This window comes from Pezoporus flaviventris, unplaced genomic scaffold (assembly GCF_033815535.1).
Source record: "Pezoporus flaviventris isolate CSIRO_AGI_PZ_B2104156 unplaced genomic scaffold, CSIRO_AGI_Pfla_v1 ptg000007l, whole genome shotgun sequence".
Taxonomy (NCBI): domain Eukaryota; kingdom Metazoa; phylum Chordata; class Aves; order Psittaciformes; family Psittacidae; genus Pezoporus; species Pezoporus flaviventris.
In genome coordinates this window covers 51,271,700-51,292,406 of record NW_026892555.1, presented here as the reverse complement: position 1 = coordinate 51,292,406, position 20,707 = coordinate 51,271,700, and the positions used below count along the sequence as shown (strand labels likewise).

Sequence of the window (20,707 nt, the reverse complement as noted above, 5' to 3'; positions counted from 1 at the left end):
GAATCTCAGTTTTGGTGCTAGAACTTCTTTAGATGTTTACACTCTCTTCTGCCTATGTCTTGTAGAATTGCAAATATCTCAATGGAAATTGCAGTGAAGTTTGAAGAAATGCATCTAGGCAGAGCTAGAGCTCGTCTTGTAGAACAATGTAGATGTCCTGCTGGTTATGCTGGGTTGTCCTGCCAGGTACAGAATCCTTGATTCCTTTTTGTATGTCTAATAGTGAGATAATTTAAACATTTAGTTAAATGGCTTTTAAAATTTTTTTGTGGCTATTGTTAGGTGTGATCATATATTTGTTTTATTTTGCTCCCCTTACAAATAGAGCTGTGCTCCAGGATACTATAGGGGGAAGCATACAGAACTTGGTGTAAAAGAGCTTCACACTCTGATAGCACCATGTGTGCCATGTCAGTGCCACAACCACAGTGATACTTGTGATCCTGAAACTGGAAAGTGCTTGGTATGTAAAATTTATGTTATTCTGTTGGCTTCACCTCAGCACACAATAGTGGTAACCTATGGAAGGAGTTTCTAGGAGAGCTATTTGGCTATAGTATCTGTTATGGGATTTTCCCTCTGACTCTGAAAACAGGAAAATCTGAGTAGTATTTCCCTTGGGCTCCATTCAGGAAAATTGATCAAGCTCTTTGGGCACTAACATCTTCAAAATAATTAAATTATTTTAGTTTTAGTTGTACTTCAAAAGTAACCTATATACCAGTTCAGTTTATCTGTTTTTCTGTGAAACTTTTTTGGCTTCTGTCCTTCATCTGGCCAAAGTCTGCTTAATCACACAAAAAAGAAGTAAAGGAAGCAGTCAACCATACCACACCACAGAATAGGTCAAAGTCAAATCTCTTGCTTCTCAGGATGAGAATCCTCTGCACAGCTTTAACTGAGGCTTTGTAAACTCCCAGAGACTAAATTTGTATGAGGATATGCTTCAGCCAAGTTATTTTGCTTATTTCTTTCACTTTATCCCAAAGGTTGCAAAGAGGGGATACATCTGACTAACACATTGCTTCTTTCTTGTGGGCTGACAGCCCTGCGAACGGCAAATTTTCACCTAACCACATAAGGCACATTAATTCTGTACTCTGGTTGGCTTAATATTCTTTCCTAAAGTTTTTTCAGTTGCTTTGTTTTTCCAGTAGTGAGTTAGTTCAGAGTCAGCATCTGCTGGATTTATTCTTGAAGTTAATTTTTAAAGTGAGTTTCCTTTGTCCTTCAGGCTTTTGTAAACCATTCTTTCGCTTTCAGATTTGTCTTAAAGTATGTATCTCATGATTAAGAATTGTGGCTCTCATTTCTACAAGGCAAAACCACATAGGTCTTTCACACTAGTGAATACTAGTCATTCTCAGACAAGTCTCCTACGTGTTGAGATTACTACTTAAGCATTACTGGCTGAGTAGTGTAGGCAAAAGAAATGGTTTTCACCTCTGATTTCTGCTCCCCATACAATAGGAGGCTGCATTGCTACTGCTTACTCTCTTCAACTAACCTTTAAAATATGCACACTAGTAAGAATAAGAATCAAAAATTAGGAAAAAAGGAGAAACTGAATTTTATTCACTTAGAGGCCTAGTCAGTTAAATTATGTTTATAATACCAATTTAATGTTTTAATATCAACTGGCTGTTGATCAGTAATGATGTCAAATTAAACTGTGATCCGAACTGTGGATGGTCCTTGGTTTGTAACATTCAAATGCATTTGCTGAAACATTAAAAGCTGTATTTTTCATTCAGGTAATCTGTTTAGTTTTTCCATCAGTTGCTTTTTTTTTTTTGTGGTGGTGTTTTTTGTTGTTTTTTTTTGGGGGGTGGGGGTGGGGGGGGGGGTGTTTTTTGAGGATTTTTGCTTTGTATTGTGATTTCCTGGCCTCAATTGGATTAATAGAAGCAGAAATATATAAACCTTAATGAAAATTTAGTAAAGAAATTAGGTCAGCCTGCCTGAGGGGGTGTTCACATAGGAGAAAATATGCTGGCATTCTGCTTATTTTTGCGTAAAAGGCTCCTCCACTCACAGAATGCTGACCGATGTGTAGTGACATTTAGAGTTGATTGTTGGAAACTGTATACATTTATTGATTGGAGGGAAGATAAAGTTCCTCTTGTTTGTTGTTTTAAATTGTCTAAATTCCTTTTTGTGTATCAGAACTGCAGAGATAACACAGTTGGTGATTACTGCAGTGCTTGTGCCCCAGGCTACTATGGGAAAGTAATTGGATCCGTGAACGACTGCTCTCTTTGTGCCTGTCCCAGAGCCAACCCTGTTAGGTAACCAGAACTTATTAAATCCAATGTACATTTTAGTAGCCTGGATTTCTTGTGCTGTATGTCCCATCTTATATACCTACCATGCTATGACAACAGGAGTTATCATAAAGTGTCCTTAATTTTTAGGCATTTGAAAACTCTGAGTTGTTCACAGCTAGTGGTAAATCCGTGTGGTTTTAAAAAGATTAACTGATAAGTTTTGTTTTTTTTTTCTTTAAGAGTAGATCAGCCATATAGAATGTTTTACAGATAGTGAAGTTGCTCTGACATATGTTAAGTTCAAATGTGGGTCTCTTTCTTCATTCAGAAAACAATGCTTTTGTGTTTACAAAGTTTCAGGTCATCTCCAGTCAATGCAGGAACTTTTCATGAGATCAGCCATAGGGGAAGAACAAGTACTCTTCTGTTTGAAATTTCTGTATCTGTTTGTTTGGTAGAGGAACTGTTAACCTCATATTTTGAAAACAAAAATGCTGTGCAGGCTGATTTTTTTTTTTTTATTTTTTTTTTCTCCAGAAGCCTGGGAAAGGTATTTGTTGTTTGCTTTTGGATAATTGGAGTCTAGCAACTCTGATGTTCTCATCCAAGTCTCAGTTAGATGCATGTTATAGCATAGACATGCAGCATCCATTTTTCGTTGTCTTATCTTTTAAAAGGAAGAGCATAAGGTGCTTTAGCATGTTGTACAATATTGGAGTCACTTTGGGAAAGCAAACTTTTTAATAAATAAAGTACATATTCTAGAGCACTGCATCAGATTGATACTGTTGCTTACGGTGTTTAACCTGTGGCTGAAGGTGTTCTTTGCCTTTGTATGGTCTTCCATTCATGTGCTAGTGGGCATTTGTTTATCCTTCCTCCAGTTTTAGTCCCACTTGTGTCCTGAAAGGTGTTCAGGATTACCACTGTGATGCCTGTCTCCCAGGATATGAAGGACAGTATTGTGAAAGGTAAGTTACATGTGATGTCCCCATTTATTCCCAGCTTCCAAGGGCAGTTTGATTAAGATGAGTCACAAATCCATGGTCCCCAATGGGATGCATCCAAGAGTGCTGAAGGAGCTGGCAGATGTAATGGAGAGTGGCTTAGCAATAACATTTGAAAGGTCATGGAGAGCAAGAGAGGTGCCCAAGGACTGGAGGAAAGCCAGTGTCACTCCAGTTTTCAAAAACAGCAAGAAGGGGGATGCAAGAAACTTTGGGGGATGGGAGGAGGTGGTCTAATTTTCCCCATTTCCCCCCAGTGTTCATAAGTAAATATATGAATGAGTGCTCAAGGACTTAGGATGATTTGTTAGTTACTGTTACAGAAGCCATTAATTAAAAAACTATCAGTGATTCTCAAAGATAAATGTAACATCTAATTTCATGATGAATATCCTGGTGTTCTCTGTCCTGTTTTTCCATGTGTAGATGCTCCCTTGGCTATTATGGTGACCCTCAGCTTCCTGGTGGCAGCTGCCGTCCGTGTCAGTGCAATCCAGGTGGCTCTGTTCATGCTAATTGTGATCGAGTGACTGGCCAGTGCCTCTGTAAACAAGGTGTGACAGGACAGCTGTGTGAGGAGTGTGAACCAAGACATCTTCTTGTGGAAGACAAGTGTGTTTGTAGGTGGTTTTTAAGCTGTTTACTTTCCCAGTGGGCTTTGGACTGTTCAAGTGATACTTATGTGCACATGATCATTCATTGAATATTTTTATGGTGTAAGGCCCTATTCTTTCTATAAAAGGAAAGATATCTTAACAACCTATATTTCTGTAAAACAGGGAGTTTGGGCTGTATAATCTCCAGAGATCCCTTCCAACCTCAACCATACTGTGAACACAGAAAAAACTACAATAGAGATCATAATATCACGCAAGCAGTTAATCCTTAAAATTACTTATTTGGTGTTACAGACAAGTTTAAGGAAAGATAGTTTTAACACTTTTTTCTGTCTGTAGCATACCTTTATTTACTTGAAAATGTTGAATTCCTTTGTCATTGACCCTTTGGATGTGAGGTTGCTATAATAATACTTTTGGAGTTATCCCAGGTATGTAGGTATTCTCCACCACTAATTAGTCATGTATTCCCTTACAAGAGTGTGGAGAGCAGAAGGACAGTAAGTACAATAATTTGCTTTTACAGTGAAATAAGAGCTAGGACTCAGGTTTTGCTTTGTGTAAAAAAGCCAAAAGTAAACAACCAAGGAATAAAGGAAATGACACCATATAGGCTCGAATTTCTTCTCTTCCTAACCTGTTTGAGTGTCAGTGGCATCATTCTGGTTTATAGAAATACAGCTAAATAGGCTCAGGAAGCTTATAATAGCAAGCAGCTCAGTGGCAAGCATGATCAATAAGGCTTGAATGTATGCTAACCTAAGGAGAGTATGTTTGGAATAGGTCCCCTCTTGGGGCAAGAAGGGGAGGGCAGTACTACAGATCTGTATACTCAAAATTATTATACTTAATCACTCTTAACTCAAAAGGTGAAGGCACATACTGCATAAATCAAAATAAATTTCAGTACTTGGTGCTTCTTTTTAATACTAATATTGCTTCCTCCTCTTAAAATTGTTTCTTCAGCTTGTGATGACAACTGCACAGGAGTTTTGTTAAACACTTTGGATGATCTCAACAAGGACATGCTTTCACTGAACCTCACTGGTGTTGCCCGTGTGCCCTATGGGGCATTGTCACAAGTAGAGAATGCAACAAAACATCTGAAGGTAAAATGAACACACAAATAGTTGAAATACTTAGTCACAGCTTTCAGGCAAAACTTGTGTATGCCTGTAAGTTAACAGAAGCTGTTCTGAAGTTCTTAGCTTGAATATATGTATATGTAAGTGTTACAAGATTAAGACCATTACATTTAGTGTAGAAATACACCTTAAGTTATTTATATTTATATTATTTATGTATTACTGTATTTTCATTTGTTGAGCTAGCATTCAAATAAATGTATGAATGTATTTTTCAGTCTGCACTGTCATTACTGAATGCACTATCTATATGTGCTTCACCTTTTCCTGGCATACCTAGACATACTTGCTGTCTCATTCTGGGTTCTTGAACTGGGCTTTTAAAGAAACCTTGCTGTACTTTATCCCCAGAGGCTCAAGAGCTTCAACTTCTGTTTCTTTTCATTTGCTCTTTCCTCATGCTGAGGAAAAGAATTTGAAATTTCTATTTGACACAAGGATGTTCTGTACAAGTAATACCCTGTGTATTACTTTTTTAAAAAGTTGGGAAAATGATACTTATTATGGTATTTACAAGGGTTGGCTCTGAAATATCTGAAATCCAAAAATAACCTTTCCCAGACTTACTGTCTTTGTAAAAAATGCCTGAAGTTTCTTTTCATCTTTAGAGAAATGATACTCTGTTGCAGAACTGGACTCCATCAAAGATACACTTAGGTACAATGGCTTGTTTAGTGCCATATAGAGCAGTTTTGAGGTGACCTTGAAGCCAAATACAGCTTATTCTTCTCTCTTATTGGTGAGAAGATCCGCAGGGCTGCTTGTGTTACCTTAACTGTATCTGGAGGACCGAAATCCTGAACTCCTAAGTGCCATGCACTGTGTATGAGATGGAAACAAACTTCTCCCAGGTCATCCTCACAGATGTACTCTGGATGCCGCTGTTTTGACCAGACCAGCTGCTGAAACAGTAGCAGGTGTAGGACTGAATAGAAGCATTTAATTAGGCAGGCCTTGGAAGTTCTCGAAGTAGCTTATTGGGGCAGCTCAGACTGTGGTGAAACTAAGAATCAAGAAAGCAGAAATTGTTCTTCCTTTCTCATTACCTGATTGAAAGTATGACGTGGCTGGACTCTTGCTTTCTTATTTAAAGAAACTCACTGTTGCATGAGCTGTAATTACTTTGTCATCTTACATGATCTTGCAAATCATTAATTTAAAACATAAATCTTCTAAATAGTGTGAATATTTATTTTCTTCCCATAACTTTTCTGGACACACAACAAAGCCATTAAACTCCTCTGTGCTATTTCTTCTTGTTTATTATAGGGGTCTATAGTCCCTAGAGAAGATCCAACTTACTCAATAGCTACAGCCGAAGAAAGTCTTCAGAGTTTATCAAGAGGAGTTGATCAGCTGCACAAAGAGGTAGGTGCTGGCTTCTTAGCCTTTCTGGAGAAATCCTTTGAGATTTCATAGAGAGCTGTTCAGAAATTATTTTAAATCTATAGAGTTCAGTGGCCTGAAACTGGAAAAAGTGAGATATTTCTCACTGGTCTTAATATGTGGAGCTTTAAGAAATAGCTCTGGTAATTATGATCTTATTGATTATGAAAATAATTGATAACACAACTGATATCAGAGGCTGGAACCTTCAATATGATTAAACTTCTGCAAGCATGGGAGCATCAGAGACGTATGAATCATATAGATATGTTTTATCAAAAACCTGTTTCCTCTCAGAAAGTATTATTGGTATTGGGGGGAAAAGTGTAAAAACATAGACAAATTGTATGTATTGATCAGTGGTTTAGAACTGTCAAATATCTCTGATTTTATTCTAGTCATCCAGGTTTTTGAAAAAAGCTTGGCAACTTAACACAATAACTCAAGCAACCAGGAACAAAAGTCAAGAGCTGACTGGATTTATTGACACAGTACATACAACCATTAAAGGTATCCCGCTTTTAAGATATTTCCACTTCTTTAAAGCATTTAGAAGGGTATTTCCTTCATAACTCTTAAAGAACTATTTACATGGAAACTGCTGCAGTTTGCATAAGGGATTCACATATAGTCTTTTTTTAATGGCATGACTAAATCGTTTACTCTCCTACTTAGTACTTGCTGAAGTTGCCATGTCACTAAATGAAACACTGGGCCTGGATCTCCCGCTGTCCAATACTACATCACAGAGCCTGCAGGATGATATTTCTGCCCTTTTGGATGCATTGCGCAGGAAAGATTTTGTTCAACAGCACCATAATGCTACCAGAGTCTTAAAGTAAGCCTGTTCTACTGATAACTATTTCACCTATGTCTAAAATATGCAATACTGCTTTTTGGAGAGATATCTGGAGAAGCATCATGCCGTAATAAGAGGCAGTGTGATACAAAACAAGCCCAGGTGGAGCTATATGAACTCTGAATTTGGAGTTACATGATTTGATGATATTTGGGCATCCCACATGATGCTAATATAACCAAAGCCTGTTCATTTGAATGTGATACAGAATTCCCTTGCAATCGTGCCAAAATTCCTTTGTGAAAAAGGCTTATTGGTTTCAGTTTGTTTCAGACCTGGCCCTAGTACACATCTCGTTGTTGCTTTTGGCTAAGAGGCATCATAGAACTGTCTCAGTCAATTGCAAGCCCAGGAAATGTCAGATCTGCTGACAGACATGATGATTTGTTGTCATTGGAATATGTATCACATAGATTTGCAATTGTAACCAAGGCATTTGTTTCAGCATTCTTAGCCACAGTTCAGGATTGTATTCTGTTGTCTCGATTTGTCCCCAGTTAAAGGCTATTTTAAAGTGGATTTACTATTCATTATGAGTGCTTATAACTAGACTTGGCAATATGAAATGTTGACTGCTTCAACAGTCAGCAAAATTGTTATTCCAGCTTCAGAAATACTAAGTATTGCCTTAGTCCACCAAAAGCTGTAAGAATGTTAACACTGGCTTTAAGGGCAAAGATTTAGACCAGAGTGGAATATTTCTGAAAATTTTACTTTTCTTATTAAGTGCTTTGGATTAGGCAGGATAGAATGTTTGTGTTGGTAGCATGTCTGATTTTGTTAAACCTAACTTGTCCTGTGCTTGTCCTTGTGCAAATATTAAATTGTATAGAAGCTAAATGGACTAGAAATGTATTATTTAACCTGATACTTATTAGGAACTTGAAGTAGCAGTGTTTTTTCACTTATAAAAATGACTCAAAATGTCCTGTTGCATAGTAACAGAATGTTCTGATTTTCAACAAGCTTTTGAGTTGTTATACAATGCGTTTGTAAATTAATCTTTTCAATTATAGGCTCTGTTGAAAGTTCTTAAAGTTCTCTAAGTGTCCTTTCACAGATTGAAGAAGAGAGTTAATAAGATTCGTAAGATTGTTTACTCTGCAAAATTTATTGTGCAATACAGCTGTAAGCTCAAAACAGATTTAAATAAGTAGTTTGCCAGTCCATTTTTGATGGAGCAGAAGTTACCACATGGCTCACAGTGGACTGAGCTTTTGATAACATACTGTTAAGCAACATTTGTAACAGGTTTCTGCACATTTACCACCTAAGGCAAAGTTCCCAAGCAGTTTGGAATGTAACCTTCTTACACTACGGGGAAATAGTAGCCTTAACGTCTGGTAAAATAGTTTCATTCTTATAACTTTTTTAAGGCTATGGCTTCTGAGCGTAAAGACCCTGAATTATTACGTTTTGCAAATACACATCTGCTATTCAGTAAGAAGGATGGAATGTGTTATAATAGTGAAATAAATAAGTTTTCTTTTGCTTTGGCTGAAGATCTATATGATTTGAAAACAGATTAGAAGGGACAAACATTTACGTAAAAGTATAGTTACAGGAGTTGAAGTGTGCTGAAATAGATGCTGAAATAAAGAAAAAGAGGAAGAATTTCAGGATCATTTTCAGTTCGATTCCTTCAATACTGGAAAGTGTTCAAACAGAGATGCAAATATTCTCCAATAGAAAGCTGAAGTGATTAACAACTGACAAACGATTGCTTAATTCAGTGTTCATTTTAATAAGGCTATTTATTTTTATTTGCCATTTAAACTTTTCAGAACTATTGGGTACATGTCCTTCACTTCTGGTTCTATATTCTTTCTAGTATCAATCCTAATAATAGATGTTTTGATCCCACATTCAAAATATGAATCACTACAATTAATATATAGAGTGTTGCCAGTGGAATGTTTCACAGAGGTTTGTATGTAGGGGGATGTCCCTAATAAAGTCCAGGCAAATATGATTTATACTAATGCCTTTCCTCTTTAGACACCACATACAAATTTTATGAACTGCATTACTGCCTCAGGCAGTCATCTTTTTTTGTGGTAAGATGAGTAACTAAGCTACCATGTGTTTCTATTCAATTATAGAAAAAATTGCAGACTTTTGTGAGAAGATGCATTTAAATTAATTTAACATGACCTCATTTTCTCCTCAAGAATTCCATGCCTAAGTTTCTCCTTCACTGTTCATTTATTTTCTGATTTCTCTTTTTGCCAGAGCTGCAGAAAATTTGTTGATCCAGGTTCAGACAGAGTATCTTAAACCCCAGAAGGAACTTGCTGATCTAAAAAGTGATGCACACCAGCTCTTATCAAAGCACAACAACAGACTGGAAGATGCCCAGGACCTGGTGAATGAGGCACTTGCTAACATCAATGAGACCAATCGCTTGTTTCCTCTTATGTCTAGCAACCTGGCAGAGTTACATGTAAGACTCAACAATCAGTGTTGTTGCATAAGAAATATCGAATACAAAATAATGTTTGAAAGTTGCTTTTTAGACTTTAATAAGCATGTTAATATATATGATAACTTAAAGACTCAAAGGAAATGAGACCCCCGTTTGAAAACCAAAAAATGATAGTGTTATGTGAACTCATGTGCACTAAAGCTGACTTTACAGACTATTACAAAATACTTGGTTTATGCTGTAGGACAAAAAGCTAAATATAAAGGAAGGTGAAGAAATCTCAACCATACTCATTAACGAAGGGAGGGTCCTAGTGAACAGTGCTGCTACTCTCGCCCAAGATATGAAGAACTCTACATCTGTAAGTTCTTAAGTCTTAACATCCTCTTTGACACTATCAGGTGTATTTTGCTACTGAAAGAAAGATAAAAAAGAGGAAACCATTTTGTTGTGCAGAACCTGGAGGTCCACCAGGACGGGTTAGTCTTATGGAGCACCAAACTGCGACACCATGTGGACGACCTGGTGATGCAGATGTCTGTGAGAGGAGTGCTTGACCTGGTATACAGAGCCGAGGACCATGCTACCCGGATCCAAGGACTTGCAGATGCACTGGAGAGGTGATAAACTCAAGAAGTATGAAATGGGGAGAGATTTAGTGTAGTGTCAGATTTAATTTCAATAGGTAGTAGGTTAATCCACTAAAAGAATTCCCTGCCCATGGCAGGGGAGTTGATCTTTAAAGGTCCCTTCCAACCCGAACAATTCTGTGATCAATTTTGATTCTCTATTTCAAGTATTTTTTACTTTTAATGTAATGTACCTTTATTAAATTATATGGAGTTGGTTGATTATTCTCTCATTTCATGTGACTGACTTACACAGTAACTAGTGAATTATTGAATGCCCAGAAAGTGTATCGTCTGTGTAGGAATACTTCTTGACAATATACCTCTGAGTCTCATCAAGAAGCTATTACTACTATGCCTCCATTGTTGCTTTCAAAGCATCTTGCAGAAATGAGTGGGTTGCAGTCTTAAGTCTATTCAAATGCATTCTTAAAATTTGAAAGTTGGGGAGTCATTCTAGTTAGTTCAGTGGAAATTCTGTCCCAGGATAGAAGATTATATATGTAGAATATCCCAGAAGATTATTCTATGATTCTTGTTGTCCTTTAAAGTCAGTAAATATGGGTTAAAAGTTAAATCATATCAGACTGGAAAATTTGCATGTAAATTTAAGAATAGAAAATTTTGCTCTGAGTAACACTGAGCAACTGTGCTGGCTTCACCAGAACCAGATAAATTCAATAAAGCAAAGTGTAATAAAGAAGAGTTTTAAGATGTCTGCAATTTCCTCCTAGGTTCTGTATTTCTCTACTTTGCTTTTAAGCTAGTAACCAGTTTCTGTTCTGTTTAGATGATGCAAATTTGTTCTAAGTGACTAAGTGGCTTTAAAAATTGAAGAACTGACCATAAACAAAAAGGAAACCAACCAACCAAAAAAAAAAAATTAAAACCTTCTTTGAACTGGTTTGGTTTGGGTTGTTTGTTTTTTTTTGCAGTTCAAAATAATAGATTTAAATCCCCTTACACAAAACAGGGCAAGGTGAGCTCAGTTTTTCAGAGTGCATCATATATTCTAGAAAGACGTGCATGTTGTAACTGAAAATGTTAGTCCTTAATTAAGGTACTCTTATGGAAACAGAATTACTTGTTAATTCTCTAATTAGTGGCCTCTCAAAAGTAAGAAATGTGACTCTGAACACAACTGCTGCTGTCTACACCCACTCCAGCGTTAAAAACGTGATTGAAATAACAGAGAGTTTGGCAGATGATGCATCTCGAGTTGTGAATGCCCCCTTGGATTTTGTAAGTATAGATATTAGTATTTTGGTTAACTTCTTTCACTTTCTCATTTGGAATATTTGTTCTAGTTGGTTTTGCACATGCTGAAATTGGAGTACGGCAGCCTGTCCCACCAACTAGTACTTATTGTATCTTGAATCGGTGCTCAAGGCAGTAATGGTACCAGATTTCATATTCTGTTTACCTTGCTTTTCTCTCTGCCACAGTACTATTCTACTTTTTTTGGGGGGGGGGAGGTAGGGTGGGTTTTTTGTTTGCTTGTTTTTAATGTCTAAAGCATGGTTGCCTGGATTTGAGCCTATGAATGCTTTTGTTAATCATCCGACATGCATTCCTGTAGTTCCCAAACCTCTGGTGCTCCCTTCCACCTTTGGAATTATTCAACCATCTTCTTCTTTGACGTGTCCCACTTCCATTTCTAGCTATGTATTCCCAGCCACAACTATTTTGCGTAGTTAAGGACATTTCATAACTAAATGTATGTATGTATGTATCTCCTCTGCTATCCCTCTGCCATCCCTCTGCCTTGCAAGATTATGGGGTTGTTGAAACAGTAGATTAAAAAGACCTGACCACTTCCCTGTCTGACCTTATTACTTTCCTATTATCCTCTTTCCTCCTGTTTATTTTTTTTTTTCTGCTTTTCCTGATTTTAAAACTAAGGTAGGAATGGGCTGTATTTTAGAAGTGTCATGCACCTTTATACCTGGAGAAACAAATATGTGACAATGTATGATCAAAATGATCAAAATTGATCAATGTATGATCAATCATGATCAAAATAATTGGCATAATTTTGTGAACTTGTACGTTGTTTTATAGTGCTCTGTCTCATTAAAGCTTTGTAAGGCATAAATCCTTTAAGGTACTTTTGCAGATTTTTCATTTGGAGAAATGGATTAAAATAACATTTTAAAGACTGGGATTTTGAGATATCTCACTTTAAAGTGCTCAGGATTGTGAATTTTGATTTAGGCCTGGAACTGAAATTCCTGATGTTCCAAAAGGCAACACTGAATCAGAAGCAGCGTTCAAACTAGAATTTGGTAGGTTTTGTTTTATAGGCATCTTTTCTATTAATTCACAGAGAGATTCAGTGTCGCTTTCTTGGACAAATTATGGCGACATGTATTTTTTTAATTGATGCTTAATAGGTAGTAAGTACAATATCTCATAAACAGTGAGAATGTTCAGTAACTTGAAGTAGACATCCACAGATACTTAAGTATTTTCAGTTGAATTTATGTTTTTCGTATCTGGCAATTGATGTCTCTTTTTTTCCAGCCAGAGGAGTCTCTAAGTCTTCTTGGAAAAGAAGTTCTACTGCTCAGCTCCAAATTTCAGAATGAAGCTAAAATTCTGAAAAAAAGAAGTGATGGTCAGTACTTTAGAGTTCAGATTTCTGCTTGTATTTTTTTTCCCTATACTGTTCTGTGTTTGGGGTTTTTGTAGTTTTGTTGGGTTTTTTTTTAGTAAGTATAAGCTAAGGTAAAATACTGCATATGACTGTATATGAATTTAGGCATACTTTCATACAATTAAGATTAATGTATTATGGAGTTATGTGGCATTTTACTTTTTGGTAAGAATATAATTTTTCTCTGGAAACATTTAATAAATAGCCTTCGCTATACCTCATTTACCTCCAAGCAGTGCTTTCTTTAAAGGCTGTTATTCCAAATTTTATGAATTAAAGCATTAGAGATTGTGCAGTAGACGAAGAACAAACATAATTCTAGAAGAAATTCATTCATCCAAGTTCATGTTAAAAATCATGGATTTACACAAGTATGTAGGATGATATATTTTAATCATAATAATTTTTACTTGTTTTCTCTATATAGCTGAAATACAGTAACAAAGTGAACTTTGTCTGTAGAAATGGCCTTTTGGCTCAGAATCCCTCTAAAAACTCCAAAATTTGTTTGTTTTGTTATCACTCTAAAACAGTGAAGTCTGCACCATGGAAATTCAAAAGCATTTTCAACAGAGTTGTGTAGGAGCAGAGGCTGGCTCTAAGGGAAATTTTGGACAGAATTGGACAGGAAGTGAACGTTTCACAGAGATAAGCTGTAATTGTTAAATGGTCTTGCTTTTAATATCAATGGTTTCACAAATATGTATATGCTTTATGTAATTCAGATGGACAGAATGCATACCTTTTTTTGTTCCTCTGCTCTACATATTTTTATTTCTAGTGAGAGGATTCCACAAACAAATCACAAACAAATATAAGTAAAAATACTTAGGGCTCCTGGCAGCTAGCACAAAAACTGAAGGACATCATACCAATTACGAGTTCCCAGTCATGGAAACATTTTAATCTATAGCCTTTTCCTAACTGTATTTCTACTAATTCAGTCTGATAGAATTGGCCAAAAAGGATAACTTTGAATGGAAGAGCACCCATGGGAGCTTATCTGTGCATACTGCATTTATTTTGATTTCCTATTTGTAATATGCTCTGTTGGGAAAAACAAACCAAAAAAGTTCAATTAATTAAATAAGTGAATGTTTGTTTTTATCCCTATACTTAGGGTTTGTGTGGGTTGTATGGTATTTTTTTATGCATACAAAAATCACAGCTATTTCTTCCAACAGGCCTTTTATTTGGATTGAATGGGTTGAACAAAAAGGTAGAAAAGATTCAGGAAAGTACTAGTAAAATTGTCAACCATCTTAATGACTCCCTGGTGACACTAAGAGCATTGCCTAATGGTAAGTGAAATTTATGTTGACATTCTTCTTATTACAGAACCACCTAGTACAATTGAAATAAAATCCTGCTTATTGTTTGATTGGAGAGACCTAGCAATGAACTATACTCATTTAGCCCTCTCCCTTACAAGGAATATTTTCTTTTTTGTTTTTTGGTAAACATTGAAACATAACTGGATTATCACAAGATCTGTACTCTGATTCCCATTTCATACTGCCATAAAACAGGAGGGGCTCTGATAGCCATACAATTATATTGATGTGAGAAGAGAGTGAAGTCCTAGAACGTTTAATCCCACATGGAGAGAAACTTTATAGAGTTGTGAGGTTTTGCTTTCTTTGGATAGCTTGTCTCAAAGTTGTTTATACTGCACTGTGAATCTTATCATCTACATCTAAATGTTTTCTTGTAAATGCTGACTTCATTTAACCAATTAAAATGTTCTCTCTTTCTGTGCTTTTTCCAAAACAAAAGTATTCCCTTAAAAAAAAAAAAGTAATTATTTTGGATAAAGGTAAGATCTACAGTTCACAGAAACTAACAGCAAGTGTCTTTGAAGTTGTGGGTAACAGGGTCTGAAATACTTTGCCAACCTTAATAACATTTTTTAAAGACAGAAAAACACTCATAAAGAGCTCCTGCCTCAGTTGTTGGGTTCTACTGTGTGGCCAGATTAGAATGCTAAATCCAAAGCTTTTTTAAATTACCTATTTTACAACTCAGGCTCTGAATTCGCACTAAAGGGTGAGATTAGTGGTAAAGTTACAATGGATATTAATTGCAGCATAAAGCTACACATGGAAAATTAAGGCATTATGAAATTCATTCTCCTTAACTCACAGCATTGTTTGGCTTCATTTTTGCTGTTACATACACATCTAGAAATTTTGTTTCTCTTTTTATTTTAATCTGGGCAGAGATTAATGGTGGCATTGCCTTCTGTATAAGGTACTAGTGATGAAGAAGGAGCCCTGTAGACCTAAATCAGTCCCTTTGTGCCAGCTGCAGCATCTCACCACTATTCTGGGCATAGGGAGTGTAAGGGGTAGGCCAAGATTGGGATAAAATTGACACTTATAATAGCCCACCCACTATATATAAGTGATCATAGCCCAGAGCAAAGGGTGTAATAGACTTCTGCACTAGTGACTCTGAACACCAACCCTCATTCAGAGAACTTAAACACTATAAGCTTGATGTATTCATATAATCTTCCTTTTACAATAGGCAGAACCAAGTTCCCCATCACTGCATTCTGTGTCAGTATTGTATTCAGAGCTAGTCATGAAAAATAAAAAAAAAAATCCTAGAATTCAAAACTTGGATTAATCAAGTGTTTTGATCAAAAGACTTGAAAATCTAAACCAATGGGCCTTAATTAAAATTGCTGAAAATTCTATTATTTATATTTGTGTGTAATCCATTTTATTATTATATATCTCTGTGTGTGTGTGTACCAGAAAAAGTAACTATATCTACAGCTATATCCACGTGTGTATCACCTGCTGGGGAACTTTTATCATTATTTTTGTTCAGGGCTGTAGCTGTGGCCATTTTCAAACTTAATAACTGGGCAAGAGGAGTTGCAGCAGCCTCCTGGCACTCCAGTTTCATAGAACATAAATTTTTCACTCTGTAAGCCATGGCACATTCAAGTTAAGCAAAGTTAGATCACAGTAGGTCTTGATTTCATGCTCCCCTCACAGACTGAAAAATAAAGAAACCCCAAAACATAACTTACTATGAAAGGAACATAGCTGACAGCATTTCTTGTGTTTTGACTGTGTTTTTAATTATGTTGTTATGAAGTTAGGCATTTATTACTCCCAAATATGTATGAAAGCCGTGATTTTTTTTTTTTTTTAACCTGTGAACTGTGTTTCAGCTACAAGGAAATACATGCTTGACGTGAAAGAGCTAGCTGTGTCTGCAAACACCAGTGCTGTGGTGGGTTTAAATCACTTTGGGGATTTCAGTCAAAAGCTGCTGAATACTTCTTCTGCATTGTCCAGAGTTAATGACACGTTGAGGAAAACTACTGAACTTATAACTGATTCATCAAAAGCTGGTAAGTTTGCTGCTTCATTGCTCTTCAGAAATGTCACTGCTTGCAGAAGCAGTACTAATATTCAGTTGTAGTATGCATTAAATGTGAGTCTGAGTCTATTTCTTCCTAATTCAATAAAAATGTGCTAACTTTTTAAGACTTCTAGAGGATTCACATGGGATACCCTTAAGTAGGCATATTCCTTACTGATGCTTAAAATTGCTGAAAACAAAATGATCAGAAACAGGCCAACATGGCTAAATATTTTAGCAATCAACACTACATTTCTCTTTCAACCTGCCTCAACATTTCATTTATCTTTTGGCAGCAATCACAGCTGAAAAACAAGTCAAAGAAGTTGAAGCACAAGCGAGTCTTTTATTGAGTAGGCTGAAACCTTTGAAAATGTTAGAGGAGAACCTGAACAGAAACTTGTCTGAAATTAAAGAGCTCATCAGCCAGGCCCGCAAACAGGCAGCATCTGTAAGTTGAGTTATCCCAGACTTAACTGGCTTCACTTTCACTTTTAGCAGGGAAGTTTTGTGACATAAAGATCCTAAAATTTACTGTCAAAGTACCTGGTTGTTCTGGGGTCACAATGAAGTCCAAGAGTGCTGACTGATACTAAAATTATACTGGCAGGGCTGTTAGAACATTTTATACTTTTCGTGTCAAGTTTCTTATTGCATTCGTGAGTTTGTCTGAACAACAAGACAGTAATTTAATTACTATTCCCTTGTTTTCCCTATAAAAATAATGGAACACAATATGTCAGAAAGCAATCAGAAGAAATATTCTGGTGAGAAAGAAAAGAGGGGATTGTGCTGCCATTATTTTTGGGACAAGATGTTAATTTCTGAGCTTATTTTAGAGACTGATATGGGGTGTTCCACATATCAGTATCACTACAAATTTTTTAACAATAGTGTTGATTCCATCAAATTTGCCATCTACACCCTGCCATGTACATATGTTCTATGCAAGAAGCTGCCATGCATCCAGAATACTTTAAGAGAAACAATATACTTGGTTTTAAATCTCTGCTCTCCTCCTTAATGACAACAAAAGTGAATCAGCTGTATTATGGACCTTATTAAACTGTGAGGGGAATATGAAAATGAGTTTGCGCTCAATAATTTTTTGTATGCCTTTGGCTTTAGTATGGGAATATTATTGTAAGATTTAGGGAGGGTTTGTTTTAAAAAAAAATAAAAGGTTTTCAGTTCTTTCTGCAAATCTCCTTAATTATATGGTTATTGCTTCTCTGTCACAGTCTACTGAAGCTTAATGAAGCCACGAGTAGCATTTTTTGAAGTGTCAAATGACAGAGATTCCTAGCAGGGTAGAAAGAAGTATTGGCAAAATCCCCAATTCCATTTTTGAGTGTTTGTTCTGTTGTTTTGTAAACTTCTACTAGAGGACAGAAACTTTATATATCTGTGTCTGTGATCATACACACACCTGTGCTTTATATATTTAGTTGTTAGAGGCATATTCAAGGATGCTGATGTAGTTAAGGTTTTTCAGTTGTTAAAATGGACCATTACACTACCAAGTTCCATGCAGTTTGATGCATTTAGCTTGAGCTGATGTCCTGTCAGTAGGCTGGACAGTGTTTAAAGGAGTTACAGAATCATAGAATGCTTAGGGTTGGAAAGGACCTTAAGATCATGTAGTTCCAACCCCCCTGTAATGGGCAGGGGCACCTACCACTAAACCATCTCACCCAAGGCTCCATCCAACCTGGCCTTGAACACCGACAGGGATGGAGCATTTCCCACTTCTTTGAGCAACCTGTTCCAGTTCCTCACCACCCTCACAGTGAAGAATATCTTCCTTATATCTAACCTGGACCTCCGCTGTTTTAAACCCATTACCCCTTGTCCTATCACTACAGCCCCTGATGAAGAGTCCCTCCCCAGCATCCTTGTAGGCTCCCTTCGGATATTGGAAGGCTGCTGTGATGCCTCCACACAGCCTTCTCTTCTCCAGGCTGAACAGCCCCAACTTTCTCAGTCTGTCTTTGTATGGGAGGTGCTCCAGTCCCCTGATCATTGTCGTGGCCCTCCTCTGGACTTGTTCCAACAGTTCCATGTCCTTTTTATGTTGAGGACACCAGAACTGCACACAATACTCCAGGTGAGGTCTCACGAGAGCAGAGGAGAGGGGCAGGATCACCTCCTTGGACCTGCTGGTCACGCTCCTTTTAATGCAGCCCAGGATACGGTTGGCTTTCTGGGCTGTGAGTGCACACTGAAGCCAGCTCATGTTCATTTTCTCATCAACCAACACCCCCAAGTCCTTCTCCACAGGGCTGCTCTGAATCTCTTCTCTGCCCAACCTGTAGCTGTGCCTGGGATTGTTCTGAGTTAGTGGCATCATAACAGGAATCTGAATATGTCTACTTAATATTTTAAAAGTTTAACTTGTAATATATTCACAAATGTGTTTTGTGAATAATCATGTAAGCTGTGTTGTAAAACTTTGAAATAACCAGAATTATTGCAGACTGTCTGCCTTTTATATTTTTGTTTTTTACTCTCAACATAGAGTAGAAATTGTCGGGTTGGTTTTGTAATTTTTTTCCTTTCAGATTTTGAATTTCAGTATCTTTATTTTCTGATACTATTACAGTGGCCTTTTCTGATACATGGGCTTCTGACCCAAGTTTTATTGTTATATTCTGAGGTATTTGAATAGTTTAATTTACTGTCTTTTAATATTCTAATTGAATGAGTGAATTATGACAGATTTCTTTCTTTTCTATTTGTGAATCACTTTGTCAAGTGGTACCAAGGAGATTGCTAAGATCAGGTAGCAATACTTATATTGCATGAAAGTATCTCAGCAAAAGGCTTGCATTTGTTGGTAGAAGCTAAGTACGTATTCCAGAATATATGGGCTGTGTACACTGAGACTTGATTAGATTCCATTTCCCTCTGCCCCCTCCCAGATTAAAGTTGCAGTATCAGCAGACAGAGATTGCATTCGTGCCTACCAACCCCAGATTTCATCTACGAATTACAATACCTTAACACTCAATGTGAAAACTGCTGAACCGGATAACCTCCTTTTCTACCTGGGTAGCAATGGAAAGGTAAGTTTCTGGCATACATTTACTGGAGGTGATGGTAGTCAAGTATTTTACATCACCATATATCTTTTCCTACTTGACTTCAAACTAAGTATCAAAGTGAGGCCCTTTGAAGACAAATGTGTTCACTAGGGGTTGAAACATTTTTGTGCCTTAAATGATTCCAGAGATCCTCAAAGACAGAGAATAAAAGCACTGCTTCCTTAGCATTGCCTCTCAGCCATGCTGTGAAACTCCCGCTTCCTATTTCCGTGCTGTGCATTAACCTCATGGACTGTAACACAATATATGATCCTTTCATTTAGTGTGTTGGAGTGTATGAAGCAATTTGCTTGGTATCAGAAAGTACTTGAATTTGGCCCTCAAGATCAAGGTGCATCCACCAACTTCAAAGGGAGATGTTAGCTCACTGTCACATTGACTTCCTCCATTCCCTCTGTAATCCTATTAAATGCACAGCAGATAGCTCCTTGTGGCATGCTATCATGTGACTGTACTGTTTTACAGACCGGTAGGTCACTTCACATGCACTTAAAAGGGCACATTTTTATATGTCTATGTGTATGTGTGTACATCTCATGTTTGTATATAATTAGAAAGAAAACATTCACCTTGTATGTAAGCTGAGGGTTTTTTTGAAAAGTTAGAATGAGTTAAAACTTACTGGGCCTGATTTTGTTAAAAGTCAGCTCCTGTAATATGGGATTTAAATGTATGAACCTGGAAAGACTTTTTCAATATTACGTGTTAAAATACACATTTGATGCTATATATTAGAATAAGGCCTGCTGTTTTTCAGGCAGACTTCCTTGCAGTGGAGATGCGACGTGGTAAAGTAGCTCTTCTTTGGGATTTGGGCTCTGGATCAACAAGAGTAGAATACCCTGATTTTCAAATTGACAACAACAAATGGCACAGGATACATGCAACCAGGTAACTAAAATGAGAATGGCATAAATGTTGAACACAAACCATCTTCTGAATTTTTCAGTGACAAGGTTTTTCTTGTCCTTAAAAAATGAAGCCAATAGCATGTGTATTCATTAGTATTTTTACTTGGCAGGTTTGGAAAAACAGGTACACTTAGCATAGAGGAAATGAACTCCAATCAGAAGCCTTCATCTAAATCTGCAACCTCTCCGGGGACAGCCAGCATACTGGATGTTAACAAATCAACCCTAATGTTTATTGGAGGACTTGGAGGGCAAATCAAGGTTAAATTTTAATGTCAGCATTCTGTAAAATGATTTTAACATGTTTGAGATATACTTTT

At 36.8% G+C, this 20,707-nt stretch overlaps 1 protein-coding gene across 1 annotated transcript in view; it reads left to right on the top strand.

Annotated features, from left to right (window-relative positions):
* Positions 1-20,707, top strand: part of LAMA1 (laminin subunit alpha 1) — a 101,424-nt gene that overhangs the window by 62,411 nt on the left and 18,306 nt on the right. Inside the window, exons 28-47 of the mRNA XM_061448767.1 lie at positions 66-186; positions 326-463; positions 2,167-2,288; positions 3,152-3,238; positions 3,701-3,894; positions 4,858-5,000; positions 6,306-6,404; positions 6,821-6,932; positions 7,098-7,260; positions 9,514-9,724; positions 9,951-10,067; positions 10,163-10,326; positions 11,439-11,577; positions 12,859-12,952; positions 14,176-14,292; positions 16,179-16,361; positions 16,669-16,823; positions 19,294-19,437; positions 20,234-20,367; positions 20,498-20,648. Of these exons, the coding sequence (XP_061304751.1) occupies positions 66-186; positions 326-463; positions 2,167-2,288; positions 3,152-3,238; positions 3,701-3,894; positions 4,858-5,000; positions 6,306-6,404; positions 6,821-6,932; positions 7,098-7,260; positions 9,514-9,724; positions 9,951-10,067; positions 10,163-10,326; positions 11,439-11,577; positions 12,859-12,952; positions 14,176-14,292; positions 16,179-16,361; positions 16,669-16,823; positions 19,294-19,437; positions 20,234-20,367; positions 20,498-20,648 (2,788 nt within the window). The remainder of the gene's footprint in view (positions 1-65; positions 187-325; positions 464-2,166; positions 2,289-3,151; positions 3,239-3,700; positions 3,895-4,857; positions 5,001-6,305; positions 6,405-6,820; positions 6,933-7,097; positions 7,261-9,513; positions 9,725-9,950; positions 10,068-10,162; positions 10,327-11,438; positions 11,578-12,858; positions 12,953-14,175; positions 14,293-16,178; positions 16,362-16,668; positions 16,824-19,293; positions 19,438-20,233; positions 20,368-20,497; positions 20,649-20,707) is intronic.